At 52.7% G+C, this 15,727-nt stretch overlaps 5 protein-coding genes across 5 annotated transcripts; 2 read left to right on the top strand and 3 right to left on the bottom strand.

Moving 5' to 3' along the window:
- Positions 1-79: 79 nt before the first annotated feature.
- Positions 80-2,191, bottom strand: SODALDRAFT_353345 (beta tubulin; the record flags this gene model as incomplete). Its single annotated transcript, XM_028613639.1, has 7 exons — positions 80-716; positions 788-1,578; positions 1,641-1,695; positions 1,767-1,808; positions 1,886-1,911; positions 1,983-2,006; positions 2,180-2,191. The coding sequence occupies 7 exons, from the start codon at positions 2,189-2,191 to the stop codon at positions 323-325; spliced, it is 1,344 nt and encodes a 447-aa protein (XP_028462694.1). The 3' UTR covers positions 80-322.
- Positions 2,192-2,739: 548 nt separating this feature from the next.
- Positions 2,740-5,582, bottom strand: SODALDRAFT_301392 (ABC transporter). Its single transcript, XM_028608902.1, has 3 exons — positions 4,593-5,582; positions 4,453-4,533; positions 2,740-4,380 (listed from the first exon to the last, which is right to left on the bottom strand). The coding sequence occupies exons 1-3, from the start codon at positions 5,376-5,378 to the stop codon at positions 2,995-2,997; spliced, it is 2,253 nt and encodes a 750-aa protein (XP_028462695.1). The 5' UTR covers positions 5,379-5,582; the 3' UTR covers positions 2,740-2,994.
- A 995-nt stretch (positions 5,583-6,577) lies between these two features.
- SODALDRAFT_363579 (hypothetical protein) lies at positions 6,578-7,598 on the bottom strand (the record flags this gene model as incomplete). The annotated part of the gene is made up of 6 exons (XM_028614568.1): positions 6,578-6,601; positions 6,680-6,834; positions 6,902-7,027; positions 7,122-7,215; positions 7,294-7,384; positions 7,510-7,598. The coding sequence occupies 6 exons, from the start codon at positions 7,596-7,598 to the stop codon at positions 6,578-6,580; spliced, it is 579 nt and encodes a 192-aa protein (XP_028462696.1).
- Positions 7,599-9,793: 2,195 nt separating this feature from the next.
- SODALDRAFT_73271 (hypothetical protein) lies at positions 9,794-10,620 on the top strand. Its single transcript, XM_028615627.1, has one exon. It carries the CDS (start codon positions 9,845-9,847, stop codon positions 10,454-10,456), a length of 612 nt encoding a protein of 203 aa, XP_028462697.1. The 5' UTR covers positions 9,794-9,844; the 3' UTR covers positions 10,457-10,620.
- A 270-nt stretch (positions 10,621-10,890) lies between these two features.
- On the top strand, positions 10,891-14,542 carry SODALDRAFT_284780 (hypothetical protein; the record flags this gene model as incomplete). The annotated part of the gene is made up of 3 exons (XM_028608481.1): positions 10,891-10,908; positions 11,132-11,774; positions 11,880-14,542. The coding sequence occupies 3 exons, from the start codon at positions 10,891-10,893 to the stop codon at positions 14,540-14,542; spliced, it is 3,324 nt and encodes a 1,107-aa protein (XP_028462698.1).
- Positions 14,543-15,727: the final 1,185 nt, after the last annotated feature.

A 15,727-nucleotide genomic window follows, 5' to 3' on the forward strand; every position in this document is an offset into this window, starting at 1 on the left:
TCATTCACACAACCAAGGATCAAAGGAGAGAACATATGCATGGATTAAGGAAGAACAGATGCAAAGACTGGGTTTTATATTAACAATTGCTGTAGTTTCGTGAATTTATTGAGACGCCGGCCGCAATACTAAGCGAGGTATATCTAGAAAAGTGCCCCTTTTCTGATGATGGCAACAGGCCCGAAGTGAAGATTCCACACCCCCCAGGTGTGGCAGGCCAGTCCCTGACATCTTGTTTGTTGCCTCCATGATCTAGCTGCGCACACGTCACATGTCCGTGCCAGCCTGCAACACACCCCGAGGAGTTTGTTCTGTTCGTTACTTAAGCCTCCTCCTCGTGGGGGATATCCTCCTCGTATTCCTCCTCCTCCTCGTCAATACCGGCATCCTGGTACTGCTGGTATTCAGAGACGAGATCGTTCATGTTGGACTCGGCCTCAGTGAACTCCATCTCGTCCATGCCCTCACCAGTGTACCAATGCAAGAAAGCCTTGCGCCGGAACATGGCGGTGAACTGCTCGCCAACACGCTTGAAGAGCTCCTGGATGGCGGTCGAGTTGCCGACAAAGGTCGAAGACATCTTGAGACCGCGGGGAGGGATCGAGCAGAGAGCGGTCTGGACGTTGTTGGGGATCCACTCGACAAAGTAAGACGCGTTCTTGTTCTGAACGTTGCGCATCTGGTCCTCGACCTCCTTCATAGCGACCTTGCCACGGCTGGAAAGGAGAAGAAAAGTAACGAGTCAGCACGGGAACAGAGGAGGTCCAAGTCTAAAAGGATTACTCACAAGATGGCAGAGCAAGTCAGGTAGCGGCCGTTGCGGAAGTCCGAGGCAGCCATCATGTTCTTGGGGTCGAACATCTGCTGGGTGAGCTCGGGAACGCTGACGGCACGGAAGGAGTGGGCACCGCGGCTGGTCAGGGGAGCAAAGCCGACCATGAAGAAGTGGAGACGGGGGAAGGGAACCATGTTGACAGCAAGCTTGCGAAGGTCCGAGTTCAGCTGGCCAGGGAAACGAAGAGAGGTCGAGACACCGGACATGACGGCCGAGACGAGATGGTTCAGGTCGCCGTACGAGGGGTTGGGCAGCTTGAGGGTGCGGATGCAGATGTCGTACAGAGCCTCGTTGTCAATGCAGAAGGTCTCGTCAGAGTTCTCGACCAGCTGGTGGACGGAGAGGGTAGCGTTGTAGGGCTCGACGACGGTGTCGGAGACCTTGGGGGACGGCACGACCGAGAAGGTGGCCATCATGCGGTCGGGGAACTCCTCGCGGATCTTGGAGATGAGCAGAGTACCCATACCGGCACCAGTGCCGCCGCCGAGCGAGTGGGTGATCTGGAAGCCCTGGAGGCAGTCGCAGCCCTCGGCCTCGCGACGAACCACGTCGAGGACCTGGTCGACAAGCTCGGCACCCTCAGTGTAGTGACCCTTGGCCCAGTTGTTGCCAGCACCGGACTGGCCGAAGACGAAGTTGTCGGGGCGGAAGAGCTGGCCGAAGGGACCAGCGCGGACGGCGTCCATGGTACCAGGCTCAAGATCGACGAGAACGGCGCGAGGGACATACTTGTTACCAGAGGCCTGTCAAAAGCATCAAATTAGCACTACGATCTCATGACCACGAATGGAGTCGTTCGCATTACCTCATTGAAGTAGACATTCATCCGCTCCAGCTGGAGCTCGGAGCTGCCGGCGTAACTGTATCGGGTGGTCAGATCGAACTGAGAAACAAAACAAACGCCATCCCAACATTTCAAGTAAATACGTACACGCCATTGGCGTCGAGACCGTGCTCGCCAGAGATGATTTGCCTGGAGAAGAACGAGTCAGTTCAGTGATCTGTATTTGCTGTTGCCGTTGTCGTCAGGTCGTCGGAGGTGGTACGAACCAAAAGGCAGCACCAATTTGGTTACCCTATTTGCAAGTAATATTAGCCCCTCCATGTCGATGTCTTCCTCTGGGATATCTTGGGACGTTTAACTTACGCACTGGCCGGTCTGGAGGTGAACCTGTTTGTAGAAGAAAAAGGATCAGTAAAGAGTCCATGAACCTCGGTCGTGGTCGAGGTCGAATTGCGAAGTTTGGGAGAAGCCGAGGCGATATATTCAGATGGTGTGGGGGGTTTGGACAGCATCGGGTTCTCGTTGGATGCATGTCTGCGAGTCGAGAACCAAAGACTTACAATCTCACGCATCTTGACTGAAGATGAAGCTTAAAAAGGATGTGTCAAAAGAGGTGCACGGCAGGGGATGGTTGAAAGCTACAGAGAAGCTTTATGTGGACACGATATGGTATGTGGTAAGTTAAGAGGTTAGTTAGGGGGAAAGGGGAGATTCGAGGTTGATGAATTTTGGGGCAGGGTGATTTCGCTCACCGCCAGGCCTGGTCCGAGTCCAGTCCAGGGGAGTCGCTTGTTTACCTTTCCTTTGTGGTCTGTGCACGCAACTACCCTGTGTTGGGCATAGCACGACCCAACACTAAGCAGGCACCAGGGACGGTGATAGGCTGTGGTTGACTAGAAGCTGTCTTGGGTACCTCCCCTGAAAAAGACCCCGCACCTGCTTGTTGTCGTCCTCCCTCCTACCTATTACCTAAGGTACCCTAGTGACTTTGTACCCGTACCGGTATTCCACTGTAATTACAGCACTCCAACTGTGGTTATAATGTCGTCTTGTCGAATAAACCACCATTCGTCTCGTCCAATGAATCTGCTTTCTGAACATCAGCTCATGAAAGATAAGAAAACACAACAAGAGCGGTATGGAATCAATATGATGTTCAAGGTAGTAAACAGGTTCTACGCTATATTTTGTTTGTCGTTGTTGTCTGTGTAGCAGTTAGCCGAGGCATATGTGGTTTTGTATTCCTACGGTCAACATCTTAAAGGCACCCACCGACCAGGACTATGGACCAACCCTATCATGGGCTACCCTCTTCAAATATTGATGCCTTGGTAAGTGGGTAGGTAGTTCATCTACATAAAACACCATCAACTCGTCAATGCGCCTTGACCACACCCGCAGCATCAGCCTGCGCAGCAATTCTCTTCTTGTATGCCTGGACGTCTCCCGGGAACTGCTCCACTGTTCCGTTGTCGCAGACCCAGAGCGACGTGCACACGGTCTGCAGCATAGTCACGTCGTGGGATACCATCAAGACACCGCCCTGGAACTCCTTCAGAGCGTCGGCCAAGGCGTCCATAGCCTCAATATCCAAGTGATTAGACGGTTCGTCGAGGACTAGAATATGGGGGTTCGTCAAGGCCAGGCAGGCAAACGCCACACGCGACTTCTGACCACCGGAGAGGAGGGCCATCTTCTGTAGGCCCGTAGTGCCTGTTATTCCAAAAGCACCCAGTTGGCGGCGGTACTCTTCGTCTGTCTTGCCCGGGTAGTTTTTTGCCATGAAGCTCACGGCGCTCATGGTAAGATCCAGAGCGTCGACGTGGTGCTGCGCGAAGAAACCGACCCGGAGACGCGGGTTTTGCGAGATGGTACCAGACAAGGGCGCCAGCCGTCCGATCAGAAGCTTCAATACGGTGGTCTTGCCGGCGCCGTTCGGTCCGACAATGCCGATCCGCGAATCGAGTTGGACGTCTAGGTCGACCTTACGGAGCAGTATCTGGTCTTTCGAGTAGCCGAAGGTAACCCCAGACATCTGAATAATAGGGGGCGACAGCTTCTCCACTTCCGGGAAGCTAAACTTGACGCTGTACTCGGTTTCGGGCGGCTCTAGTATGGGCATCTTCTCCAGCTTCTTGATACGCGACTGGGCCTCGGACGACTTGGCGGCATTGTATCGGAACTTGTCGATAAATGCCTGCAAGTGCGCCCGTTGCGCCATTTGGTTCTCGTATTCCCGTTTGGCCGTCTTCTTCCGTTCCTCCTTGGTGGCATAGAAACTGTCAAAGTTGGCACTCCGGTAATAGTCCAGGCGTTGGGAGTGTTGATGTATGATATCCGTGGCGACCTCGTTGAGGAAGGCTCGGTCGTGGCTGACTACGAGGACCGTGTTAGGATATGATTGGAGGTAGTTGGACAAGAACGTGATGGACGGCACGTCCAACATGTTGGAAGGTTCGTCGAGAAGCAGCAGATCCGGCTCGCAGAAGAGCGCTCGTGCTAGCGCCAGTCGCATTCTCCAACCTCCCGAGAATGTCTTTGTGGCGAATTGCTGCCGTTCGGCCGAGAACCCAAGTCCGGCCAAGATGCTAGCCGCCCGGGGTTCGGCCTTGTCGGATTCCATTTCTGCGAGCTTCGCTTGTACGTCTCCAAGTCTTTGGTCTAGAGTTTCGCGTTCCCGGTCAATATTGGCGGCGTCCGTCGACGTGTCGGCCATGGAAGATCGCTGCGCCTCTAACTCTGCCAGTTTTGCCGTGATTTCCTATGAGGGACGATTAGTAACCGTGGTGAAGCAAAACGTGACGAAAAAAAATCATTCAAGAGGCTGGCTCACCGTTTGCTCCTTCAAGAGAACCTTCCGCCAGACATCGGCATCGAGCACGGCCTGGAGAGCTGGGGTGTCGTCACCGGTAATCTAATTCACAACAATTAGCAGAGTTACGTGGGATATGTGGCAGCTAGGGGAGGTCTTACCTCTTGTTCGACGTGCAGGATCGTGATATGAGGGGGAATCGGCAGCTCTCGCCTCGCCAGGGCACGGAGAAGCGTAGATTTGCCAACACCGTTGTGGCCGACTAAGCCGTAACGATGACCATGGGCAAGCATGAAGTTGGTATCTGTTAGAATGCGCAAGCCTCCAATAGAGACATCGATGTTGTCCAGTTTGATATCCTTCGTCTTGCCTCCGGCCGAGGCGCCCATCTGAAGAGGGTTGACAGCCATGTAGAACTCTTCGTATGACTGAGTCGAGTCGGACTGGTTGAGCAATTTTGACGCCTCGTATTCAACCGTCTTGAATACCTTCTTCTGTTGCTTCGCAGCAATCCGCCTCTCCGCCTTTTCGAGCTTCTTGCGATCCACCTTGGACTCAACCTTGCGGGCGTTGGCCGACTCCAGATCGACGCCTCCCGTTGCCACGGCCAAGGTCGAGGACATGTTTCTCTGTGAGCTGACTTGAATGGACCGATCTAGACGTCTCACTGCCGAAGGCCCTCTCCGCTCGTGGCCATTGGCGGCATTATACTTCTCGACCCATTTCTCTACCAGCTCATGGATCTGCTTCTGGAGTTTGACATCGGCGTCTCCCGAAGCAGACAAAAGGAGCTCGGTGATCATATGCGCCGCCTCTTCTAGAGGCGAAGCCCCAGCCGCATCGTCTTCACTGGCATACGAAGTTGAGGCATGTGACAGATAGCCCGCAGAGTACTCGGAGAGTACCGGATCGATGTTGGGCAGGACACTTCTGATTTCCGCCTCCATGTTGGGAGATATTTGCTGGTCCGGCTGATGAGTGTGATTTATTTGTATGAGAGATGCTGGGATGCTGGTGATCGTCTCTGGTGGTAATGGTAAACCCGGATGCAAAAGGGACCTTGGCAAAGGCGATACACAGGCTCTGACTGCATCTCACTGTCCGTTTCCCGTCTTTCCTGTTCCACTATTCAGTGAGAATGGAGGGATGAGGTTTGGCGGGGTCCTGTTATTGGATGCCCGGGGTATCTCCGGATACAAACTGTCCACAGATTCGAAATCAGAGGCACGTGGGAACACACGTGACTTGGAAAGGTATATCGAAATTCGGCAAAGAGGCTGTATAGGTACGTATAATATAGTGCTTGTCACACAGTATACACTGTAATAAAGGCTCCAGTTATCTCTGTTAGGGTAAGGTAGGGTGATGAAGGATTTATCAAGATGGGCGAATGTCCTACTCTCCCATGGATTAACGTTACAATACCGCAATACCGCAATACCGCCTGGCGCTCGACTCCGCACCAGCATAAGCAACACGGGGGCATGACAACAGCACGACACGAACATGCCGTACACGTTGGACAAGCCCATAATCAACCGCTGTATCGGGTCTCCCGACAAAAATGCAATGTCAACTTCGAAGAACCTCATGATCACGAATTGAGAAGTGAGGGCTTCGTGAATTAACAATTCCCCTTCGTATGAGCGAAGAGGGATAAGAGGGACCATACCGGCGACTGCTACTTTATAATCTGTGCCTAGCTAGACACGTTTCTTTTGAGGAATTCCGGCAAATAAGAGATCGGGGTACAGCAAATTAGGAGTGCCAGCAATCACTCGAGAGTCTCGGTGGGAGCAATGACAGGGTCCGGGGTTGATCCGTGGTCGAGTTCCAGATTAGCGAACGCGTCCAGATCGCGCACCGTTCGCCCATGTTTCGAGACTCGCTCGATCCATCGTACCCAGGTACCTTATCCTTAAAACGAGAAGTATGTGACTCAGCAAGGCTTCCCTTTTCCTCCACCCCCCTGTCCGCCAATGGCACGGAGCGCGAAACAATCCCTTTTCACTAAGATTAGTCGCTGCACTGATGCTGCAGCCCGAGATCACAAACCCCGTGTTGACCATTCTTAAGATTCCTAGCTACATACTGCCAGCGAAGTGTGCAGAAGAAGGAATGAAAGCATAATGATAATTTCCCCAACTTAAGTGTCCGTATCCGTTCCGTACTGCACAAAGTGTCCGCACACAAATCGTAATACTAAAGTCGTTGAGACTCTTGTCTTCTTCATCTCTCCAAAAAGGACCTTGCCAGCGTCCATTCGCCAGCGGGATATGTCATGGTGTTGCACACGCGTTGCTCTGAGATGGTTTAGTTCACGACTGGTAGCCCTCGGCAACTCGCCAAACTGGTCAATATCTAAATACGCATTCAGGCCAATGAGCAACCAGAGCTTCTGACCTGTGCGTAACATTCATTAATGCTAAATTACTTGTCCTACGCGGGTAAGATTGGCCTGTCATGTCACAAGCGAACCTTCCCCCCACGCTGGTCAAGTGGACAAGCGACTCTTGCCCTACGTTGAGGCTCAGTCCCGAGTTTTGAGTTTTGAGAAGCCCGCCGTTCCGATGCAGGGGGCAGAACCAAACCTGTTCTCGTTAGCCGGAGCCTGTTAGTGGCTAGGTATCTTAGTATTATTAGTTCTTACGACCGGCGAGGACCATCGGATTATGGAATCCAACATTCACCGTTCTCTTCCCCTCCCGCCGGCGTCACCCCCAAAACGGCGCGGGTTCGCGGCGTCTTATCCCAGTACCCAAAGAAATGTGGCCGTAGCTCGTACTAACTAACTGTGTGAGGGGGATGAGCGAGGGGAACGGCCCCTCATTAAATATGGAGAAAGGGGAGAACGAATTGCACATGCCGACGACGGATTAAGCATAGCCTCTCCGCAGGTACGCAGGGAGGTGAGAACAAGTCAACTGATACTGATGGCGTGTGTCCATGGAGTCTTGAAAAAGGCGTGTTTACAGGAAAAGCGGAGACAGGGGGCATGAGAGAGATACGTTGGACATATGGAAGCAGTGATCGAATACGCTATCGTTCGTAGTCGCATGCAGTCGAAATACAACGTACGCGATGATGGTTTGATGAACACAAGGGACTACGAGGGAAGCCGCCGCCCGCGACATGCCATTGCTCCTGGGTCTTGCCTGATAGAACATAGCCGGTACCTTGATTGAGTATTACAGATCTGGGAACCAGGCGGCTGTCGATCCGTAGGACACGAGATCGGTAGGAGGACGGAGAAGACACAAGAGTGGAGGGTGTTGTATGGGCTTTGTACTTAGGCCGAGGACCCTTCCCTTATTTGACAGAAATGAAGTCCGAAAGACGAGGATGGGAAGTATTACGGAGTAGGAAAGGTTTAAGTCTGGCCAAGAGGATTGCAGTATGTATCCCGCTTGTGTGTCAAAGCTAATTAATACGAGGGAGGTACGGGAGGTATTAAGCCGAGACTTTTGTATCCGTACTTTGTGCTTTGTAGGAAATGGATTTAAAAGCAGCAGCGCACTGGCCAGGCAAAGCAACAAATGTAAATCAAATGCATGTATTCGTAAATACCTACGGATACAGCATGGTGCGTACGGAGGACTATGGGTGTAGGATATAGAGAAACACCCAGGCCCCCTGTCGGCAGAGAGTGGAGAATTCACCAAGGATTACGCTAATTATGGGAAGCCATTCCTTTCCCTTTCTATGCTGGTTCCCGACTGGCGAAAGCTGGGGGACGGCGAGGGTGACACAAGGGCACAAACTTGCTAGCGAGAGAGAAGAGATCAGCCTTAAAAGAAAAGGACAGAAAAAGAAAGAAAAAAAAGGCATTTCATGAGCGGCAGTTGTGATGTAGCTCTGCTGCGAGCAAGCGCCGGTGGCTCCTTGAAGATCGGATCTCCCTGCCAAACCAAACTACTCCGTACATGTTGAAGAGAAGCAGTCCAATGTTGAGGCGCCTATTCAGGGCCCGGTCCTCTCAAGGTACGATAAGCATTAGCAGTGTACGACGTATAAACAAAGTACGAAGCAAGCAGTCCGTAGACTTCCCCACTTCAGTCCTAATTTCTGGCCCACGAGTCGCTAATAAGGTACCTTAGACCCGGGTGGCTATCTGAATATAAGGCACGGTACGTGTAAGGTAGTAGTAGTCTCTGGAGAAGGTCATAGAAGTACCGAAACCGAAGTACCTACGCAGGATGCATGCACGAAAGACATCAAATAAAAGGTGAAATCCCAGATGGACCCGCATAACAATGCGAGTGAGGTACACGTACATGCGTACTCTCATGAATTCTTGTACAACCTAGGAACCGTGTTTGGCATAAAATGGAGAGAAGTCGAGGCGCGAAGAACAAAGAGCAGGAAAGAAAGTGCTTTGCATCGCGGCTCGTGGTGTCTACAGAGTAATAAAGTAGTTTTCATACTTCCATAAGGTAAGGTACCTTAGACTTTAAGCAATATGTAGGTATATTGCGAGATACATTCCTGCCCTGGCCCGAGACTCTGGGTGATGTCCCTATATGTATCTGCATTATATGCCCAAATATGTTGGCTGAATTTGACTACCTGATTTAATCATGAACCAAGACCCAAGATTGGAGACCGAGGCTCCGCGGTTCCTTTATTATTATTATTATTAGCGTACATAGGCGATCGTTCAGATACATATTTCGAGAGATGATAGGTCTCAGCCCGGCCGCGCTAATCTTAGGAGATCGATGCCCATCTCGGCGTTGTTTTGAGAAACGAGAGAATCCGTTGACTGGCTGGTTGGCCGGATAATTCGTACCGGGGTGGCTAATAGGCTGCGTGAGATGCAAACGAATGGGCGCCTCTGGCTGGATCCTAGCTAGCGGCGCTGACTGTTGTATCCTGTTGTTGTTTTGCATCGGCTTGGTAATTTTAGCGGCAAAGCTAATTCTAGGTAAAAGTCCGTTTAGGTAGTGGGTAAGGATGGTTCATGGATGGTCCAGGTCCAAGTCTAGGTCCAGTTCTGTTCGGTGTTCCTGTCCCTCGCTCTCATCATCATGATGATGCCTATGTTCTCCCTTCTCCCTGTTCCTTGGTCTCATGCATTCAGAACCATGCGTGAGTTGCATTGGATACGCGCGTCGTATAGCGAAACCATCGATACGCCTGGGGTATTGGAACCGGATTCTCCTTCTGGTTGGCGGAGATCAAACGTCCAAGTTTCCTATCCCGGGAATAGGTTCCCAATCAATTGGCAGTTGGCAACGTTTTGGCGTCGAGGTCCAGGTTTTTGTACGGAATAAACATTCCCTCCCGTAAGGTATATACACCTGCCTGTAAGGGCATGGTACCGTACACGCTACTAGTACCTAACATATACGATGTACGGATACCTCAACGCCATACTACCGATACACATTACATATCACGAATAAGGTAGTCCATGCGTATACCAGCTCCCTTATACCAGCTCCCTTCCGCCACGCCAATAACTTACGTCGTACCTGCCCTGCCAGGTCCAACGATCAATGGACGATGCGTGCAGGTACCTTACCTTGAAGACTTCTTCGCAGGGCTCAGACTGGGCTTGATGTGTTGTTTCGGCGCCTGTAGACACCCGCACATCTTGCGTCTCCCCCCCTTCCCCCCCGACGGACGCGGCGGGAACGACCTAAAGCAGGTCCGGCTACAGTGGGCAAGCACCTGCCGTCATTCCGGCTTACGGGGAAGCTTGGGCCCTTTTGGGGGCGTTCGTTTTACCCACAGTGACCTCAAGGTCCATCTCCCTTCCACTCTCTCTGACCTAACCCCCTCTCCCAAAACAAGGCTCGCTCCACTCCGATCCACCGTCGCTGTGGTTGCCCTTTTCTTCCCTTTCCGTGTTGTCTGTTGTCTTTCCTTAACCTCACTCCCATCCGCCCCGTACATCTTTTTTTTCTTCTTCCTCTCCGCTGCGAATTCCCTTTACCTTGCACTTGCAGCAGTCTCCCTTTGGTGCTCATCTTCCTCATCGGACCTTTTTTCTTTCTTATCCGGGGAAGTTTGGAGGCATTGAAGCTCGGGTGGAAGGTATTTTGCAGTAGGGGTTTTCCTTTCTTTGTCTTCTTGTTAGCATCTTTTTTTTTCTCTCCTGGACTTCTTTTCCGAGGTATCCTGTCTCGTCCTTTCATCTCGAGTCTCTTTCCTCCCTCGATTCCGATTCCGACCCCCCGACCCTTAACTTCACTTTCGACCCTACACCTCGAGCTGGGCCTCAGTTTTTGTTGTCCCACGTATCCTCTCCTCTTTCCCCCTTCTTTCTTCCGCTTCGTTAATTTGCATACGACCCGGCGAGTCAGGTCGTCTCCCTGCCTTCCTCAGCTCCGCCACGGCACCTGGACCCTCATGTCTTGACGATGCTCACTCCGTCTTTCGATACCATAGACAACAGTTTCGCCCGCATGCTTCCCCTGGTCTGCTGCGCCCTTTGAGTCGACCCGCTCGGCAAACATGCAGACCGTTCCAAGTGTACGTGACCGTCCCTTTTGTTTTTGAATGGCGTGGCCTCCTCGACTTGACGTTCTACTACTATTTTCACTCTCTCCCTCGCCACTTCCTTCCTTTGTCTAGGACCCTGCCACCTTCCAACCATCTTCCCTCTTTCCCCCGAGCAGTGGCATTGAAAAAGATCAAAGAAACAAGGAAAAGAAAAAGAAGACGAGAGGCTAACGAACTGTCCTTCTTCCCATAGCTCGTTGGTTCTGGTACCGCGGTTGCTGCAGCGGCCCTCGGCCTCGTATTCGCTCGCCCCGACGGTGATCTACACCCAACATCGGCCGTAAGAAGCAGGCCGAGGCCTCATACCGAGTATGGAGGTCCATCGAGTCGTTCTCGACTGAGTAGCGCACCCGCTTCGTCTCGCCCGGGCACCAGCTCCGCTAGCCGTGTCCCGTACATCAAAGAGACCCAATACAACAATAACAACAACAACAACAACAACATAACCCCCCTCCCCGATAACTTCAGCTCGGGCCTGCCGGCTGCGAACTCGACCGGCCAACAACATCCCCAGAGCTCCCAATTGACACCTCCCAGAGCCAACCAAAGAAGACAACCGTCATCTCAGCACGGTGATGCTGCTGAACAACCCATCGCTGAAAACGCGCGTGACTCCGTTTCTTCCGCTGGCTCGTGGATAAGACGCCTATCTCTTCGGCCATTGTCCCAACATGGTAGCTTTCTCTCTAGCACCGGCCCAGACACCCAATCCATTGCCTTCTCGCACCGCTCGTCCGCACCTATATTGTCACCGACCGGGTCTGTTCCTGGCCCGCTGCCGCCCAACAAGCTGGTAAAACGCACTTCTTCCATCCAGCCGAACGGCCCTGTAGCGCGTCGTCGAGCTAGGTCTCATCTCCCTACTCTCCGCCGTCCAGCAACGAGCCACCAGCGATCCGCTACCCTTCAGCAAGCGAATTTGGATTGGGATTTCACCCAAGGGCCCTTGCCTCCAAAATTCTCTTTCGATCAGCAAATTCTACACGAAGACGTCCCCATGCTATCTCCTATAGAAGTACCATCACTGAGTCACCAGGAAGAACCCCGCTGGGTGTCTTTGTTTCATAGTCGGGCTGTCAACGTCAATGTGAAGGGTAACAGGGCAACACCCGAGCGTGGTCTGGACCGCTCATCACCGCCTCTTTCCAAACGTATTCGGGCATTCGTGGGAGAAAAGAAGACCGTCTACCTTGTCAAGGGCGGAATGATTGCGGCACCGTCTGGTCCTGTCGAGGCGGCCTTCATGTCGGACGATTCGACTGGACCCGGGCAGGACCTCCACGAATTGGAGAGGGACAACTCGACCTCGGAAGGGACACCGGCGAAGAGTCTCAGGCGCTCCATCTCATTTACCTTCTCGCCAAATAACCCTTTTTCAAGGGCTGGTAGTCTTCGCCGACCGAAACGCGGCGTGGATCCGAAAGGAGAAAACAATGCACGGCACGTATCTGCGCCCATGCCACAAGGAGTGGCTCGCAGCTTCCTTGATAACCCCGCGGGTCCTGCAAGTGATGCAGGTGAACTGCAACCAACTCCGCTGCGCCATGCGGACGGCGGTTCTGCCCCATCCAGTCGCCCAATGAAGCGCTCGCGCAATGCGTCCTCCCCGCTGCCCCCTTTGTCCCATATTTCGACTTTCAACTTCGACGTATCAAAGGGAGTTCCGCCGCCTGCGGTCCAATTATCTCAACCCGACTCTGCCACTGCAGGCTCATTGTACTCAGCAACAACATCGTCTCTCAGGATGCGCAGACAAGGCCGTAGCTCTACCCTGAACAGCTCCGACATGGAAGTCAGAGGCTTTCAATCCGGCGATGACGATGACACAGACTTCAAGAGCGACACCATGACCATGTTCGACTCGGTACGGACCATGGCTTCGGGTCGCAACCAAGCACCGGAAAGCCCGGCTGAATCCATGTTCGACGAATCACCCCCGAGCACCGCAGTAAAGAACAACAGAACCAAGCGTTTGTCGATCCAGGAAATTCTTGGCCGGGCTTGGGAAGCAGACGACAGAATAATGGAGGAAGATGAGAGCATACCGACACCCGTACGAGAACGCCAGGAGCGAATATTCCTTCCCGATACGGACGCAGAAGGCCCAGCTGCTGATCGTCTTGGGCTTGAACGCCCCTCTCTCGATTTGTCTGTATCGAACAGAGACGTCTCGCGATTCTCCTTTGACGATGAATTCGACGACGAATGGGCTCGTGAGGAAGAAGAGATGGGGTTTGGTAATCATCTTTCACCGCCCGGGTCAACGAATTCTCGCGGTGTCAGCTCCAACCTGCGCCTCGCCCTAGCTGATGGCACCGGTGAAGAGGTCGTCGGCGTTCCTCGCGGTTTGCGGGCGGCTGAACGACCACGAAGCAATATCTTCGACTGGACCGAATCGGTTACTGATAAGGTCGATGCCGACGGTCACTTCCTCCGGCCCAGGACGGTCCATGGGAAGCACGAAATGGACATGCGAGGCGGCCGCCCGTCGAATCGGAAGGGACCTTTCGCCGCCCACGTTCGAAGCCAAAGCGTTCCGGCTCTGTATGAGCCACCAGACGCGGCCAAAGGAGCGTCTCAAAAGTACGGCACTTGGGGCCTGGGCACCAAGGGAGCGAGTGAAGACTGGGACGACGATTTCGAGTTTGGTAGTGCCGACTCCGGTGAAGGCATAGATTGCGAGGACAATTTTGCCATGGTCGTCCCCGCGTCCATTCAGGCTTCCCAGCCTAGTCTGAAGCAGCATTCCGGTCAAATTAGGGAGCTGTCACTACTAGTCAACGACCTCAAACGACTTTGTCGCCACGGCCGGGATCTGGACCTTGTAAACGGAACTCATGCCGGCCTTTGGAAGGAAGCGGAGGGCATCATCACCCTCGCATCTCCAGACGAGGACGAATTGGAAGGCATGGATGTTGAGTCTTCCGAACTGGATTTCGAGCACTCAATTCTCAGCGAGCGGGCGGCGGATGAGGAGCTTGATCCCGACCTTCTGAAGAAACTGGAAGATCCATTCGAGACCCCACCAGACCTTCGCATGGCCAAAACGACGGTGATTCGCGAGCGGCCATCCGGACGAAGACGGTCGGTCTTCTCCCCGGATGACGATATCTTCGGCGGCGGCAACATGTCTACTGTCGACGCGAGCAATTCCTCGCGGCCAAAGACACCTGAAAACAACATTAATATGGGTGGACGCGACGTGACCGATATCGTCAAGTCGGTGCTGGACGCCATGCAGCAACGGTCTACTTCAGGTTCTTCTCACGCTTCCGGGGGGGCCGATGATAAGGTGCACTTTGGGACCAACAACCTCAAGGCACTGGTTAAACGAGCAAGCGACCTAAGGGACAGCCTCTCGGAGGTGATTCGACGTGCGGACCAGATCACGCAAAGCCCAGCGCGAACCCCTCGGCGATCGGACCGGGGCAAAGAGAGCCCAGCATTCACCCGCGTCTTTACACCGGAATCGCGGTCTTCTTCTAGCCCACCCAGACGTCTTCCCCACAGCCGAAGCAGCAACTCAGCACTCGGCCGCGTGGCACACGATGCGTCCCCTTCCAGTGGTCTGTCTCAGCGGATGCAGATGATGACAGTCAGCTAGAGCCGACCAAAACACAGCCAGTCAATAATGGCCCACCACACACACACACACACACACACATACCCGATGAACTCATGGCCAGTTCTTTTTTTTTCTTGTCTGTACATGTACGAATAACCTCGGTTTTCCTTTTCCTTACCTGCATAGCGATGGTCAGGATGTTATGTCTTATTTTCTTTCTCAATGTTTCTATTTCCACGGCATGCACATATGAGTTGGCGGAAGATTTCTGCGGCCTGTGCTCCGCGTCAGGTACGCACCGAAAGTTGAGGGGACAACGAAGTGACGGATGTCAGTCGGGTATTCCCTTCCAGCTGGTTTCTTCCGACTTGCGTTCGACCTACAACGCGGGATAGTTCCGACACCCGGAGGACGACGGCAAAAAAGAGTCCCGCCCATTCCCGTATCACCTCTTCTTGAGTGACGCTCGGGGCCGATACTTTTTACAGCTAATCGCTTTTATGGCTTGGGGAAGGGGAAGGAAACAAAAAAGTTGCCAGTTTTGGTGTCTGGCTGGAGCGGACGACGACAACAGGGCGAAGAAGTGAAGAGACACGAGATGACTGTGAAAGTGAAGAAGAGGTGAAATAAGGGCGGGATGAAATGCATCAAAAACTAAAAAGAGTAAACTTGAGGGGGCCTAAAAAGGAGGATTTGGCATGATTTCTACAGCGACGACTAGACAAGAATCAATGGCCCTCATGGACTCTGGTTTCTGGGACTCTTTCACATACACAGGAAGGGCGAAGGGTTGGGCAATGGCATTATGATGATGGGTTTTTTTTTGTCTTTTTTTAAGTCTCGGAATAAAGAGTAAAAGAAAGATCACGATGATCATGTTTGTTCTAGTTGAGGTTGAGCGAATGATGTCCTATCCGGCACATGTTATGTTGTGTTTGCTCTCCTCCTTGTTCATATGCGCCAAGGGAAGGGGGGGGGGGAGGGGGATGTTAATGGTCGAGAAACATTCTTTTCTTCTTTCCACGCCTTCGCGCCTATCTAAGCATCATGCAGAGAGGAAGAAGTTCGACTTCGGCGTTGTTAAAGAAAGGCAAGATAATAAACAATTAGCATGGGGTGATGGCTTGTATAGTAGAGTTGCTACCTCGGGACAGTTGTTGCCAACGGTCTTTGGTCGAAAAACGATTGTACATACAAGCTTCATGGTGAGACACAGACCAGAAC

This window comes from Sodiomyces alkalinus (genome assembly GCF_003711515.1).
Source record: "Sodiomyces alkalinus F11 unplaced genomic scaffold SODALscaffold_12, whole genome shotgun sequence".
Taxonomy (NCBI): Eukaryota; Fungi; Ascomycota; class Sordariomycetes; order Glomerellales; family Plectosphaerellaceae; genus Sodiomyces; species Sodiomyces alkalinus.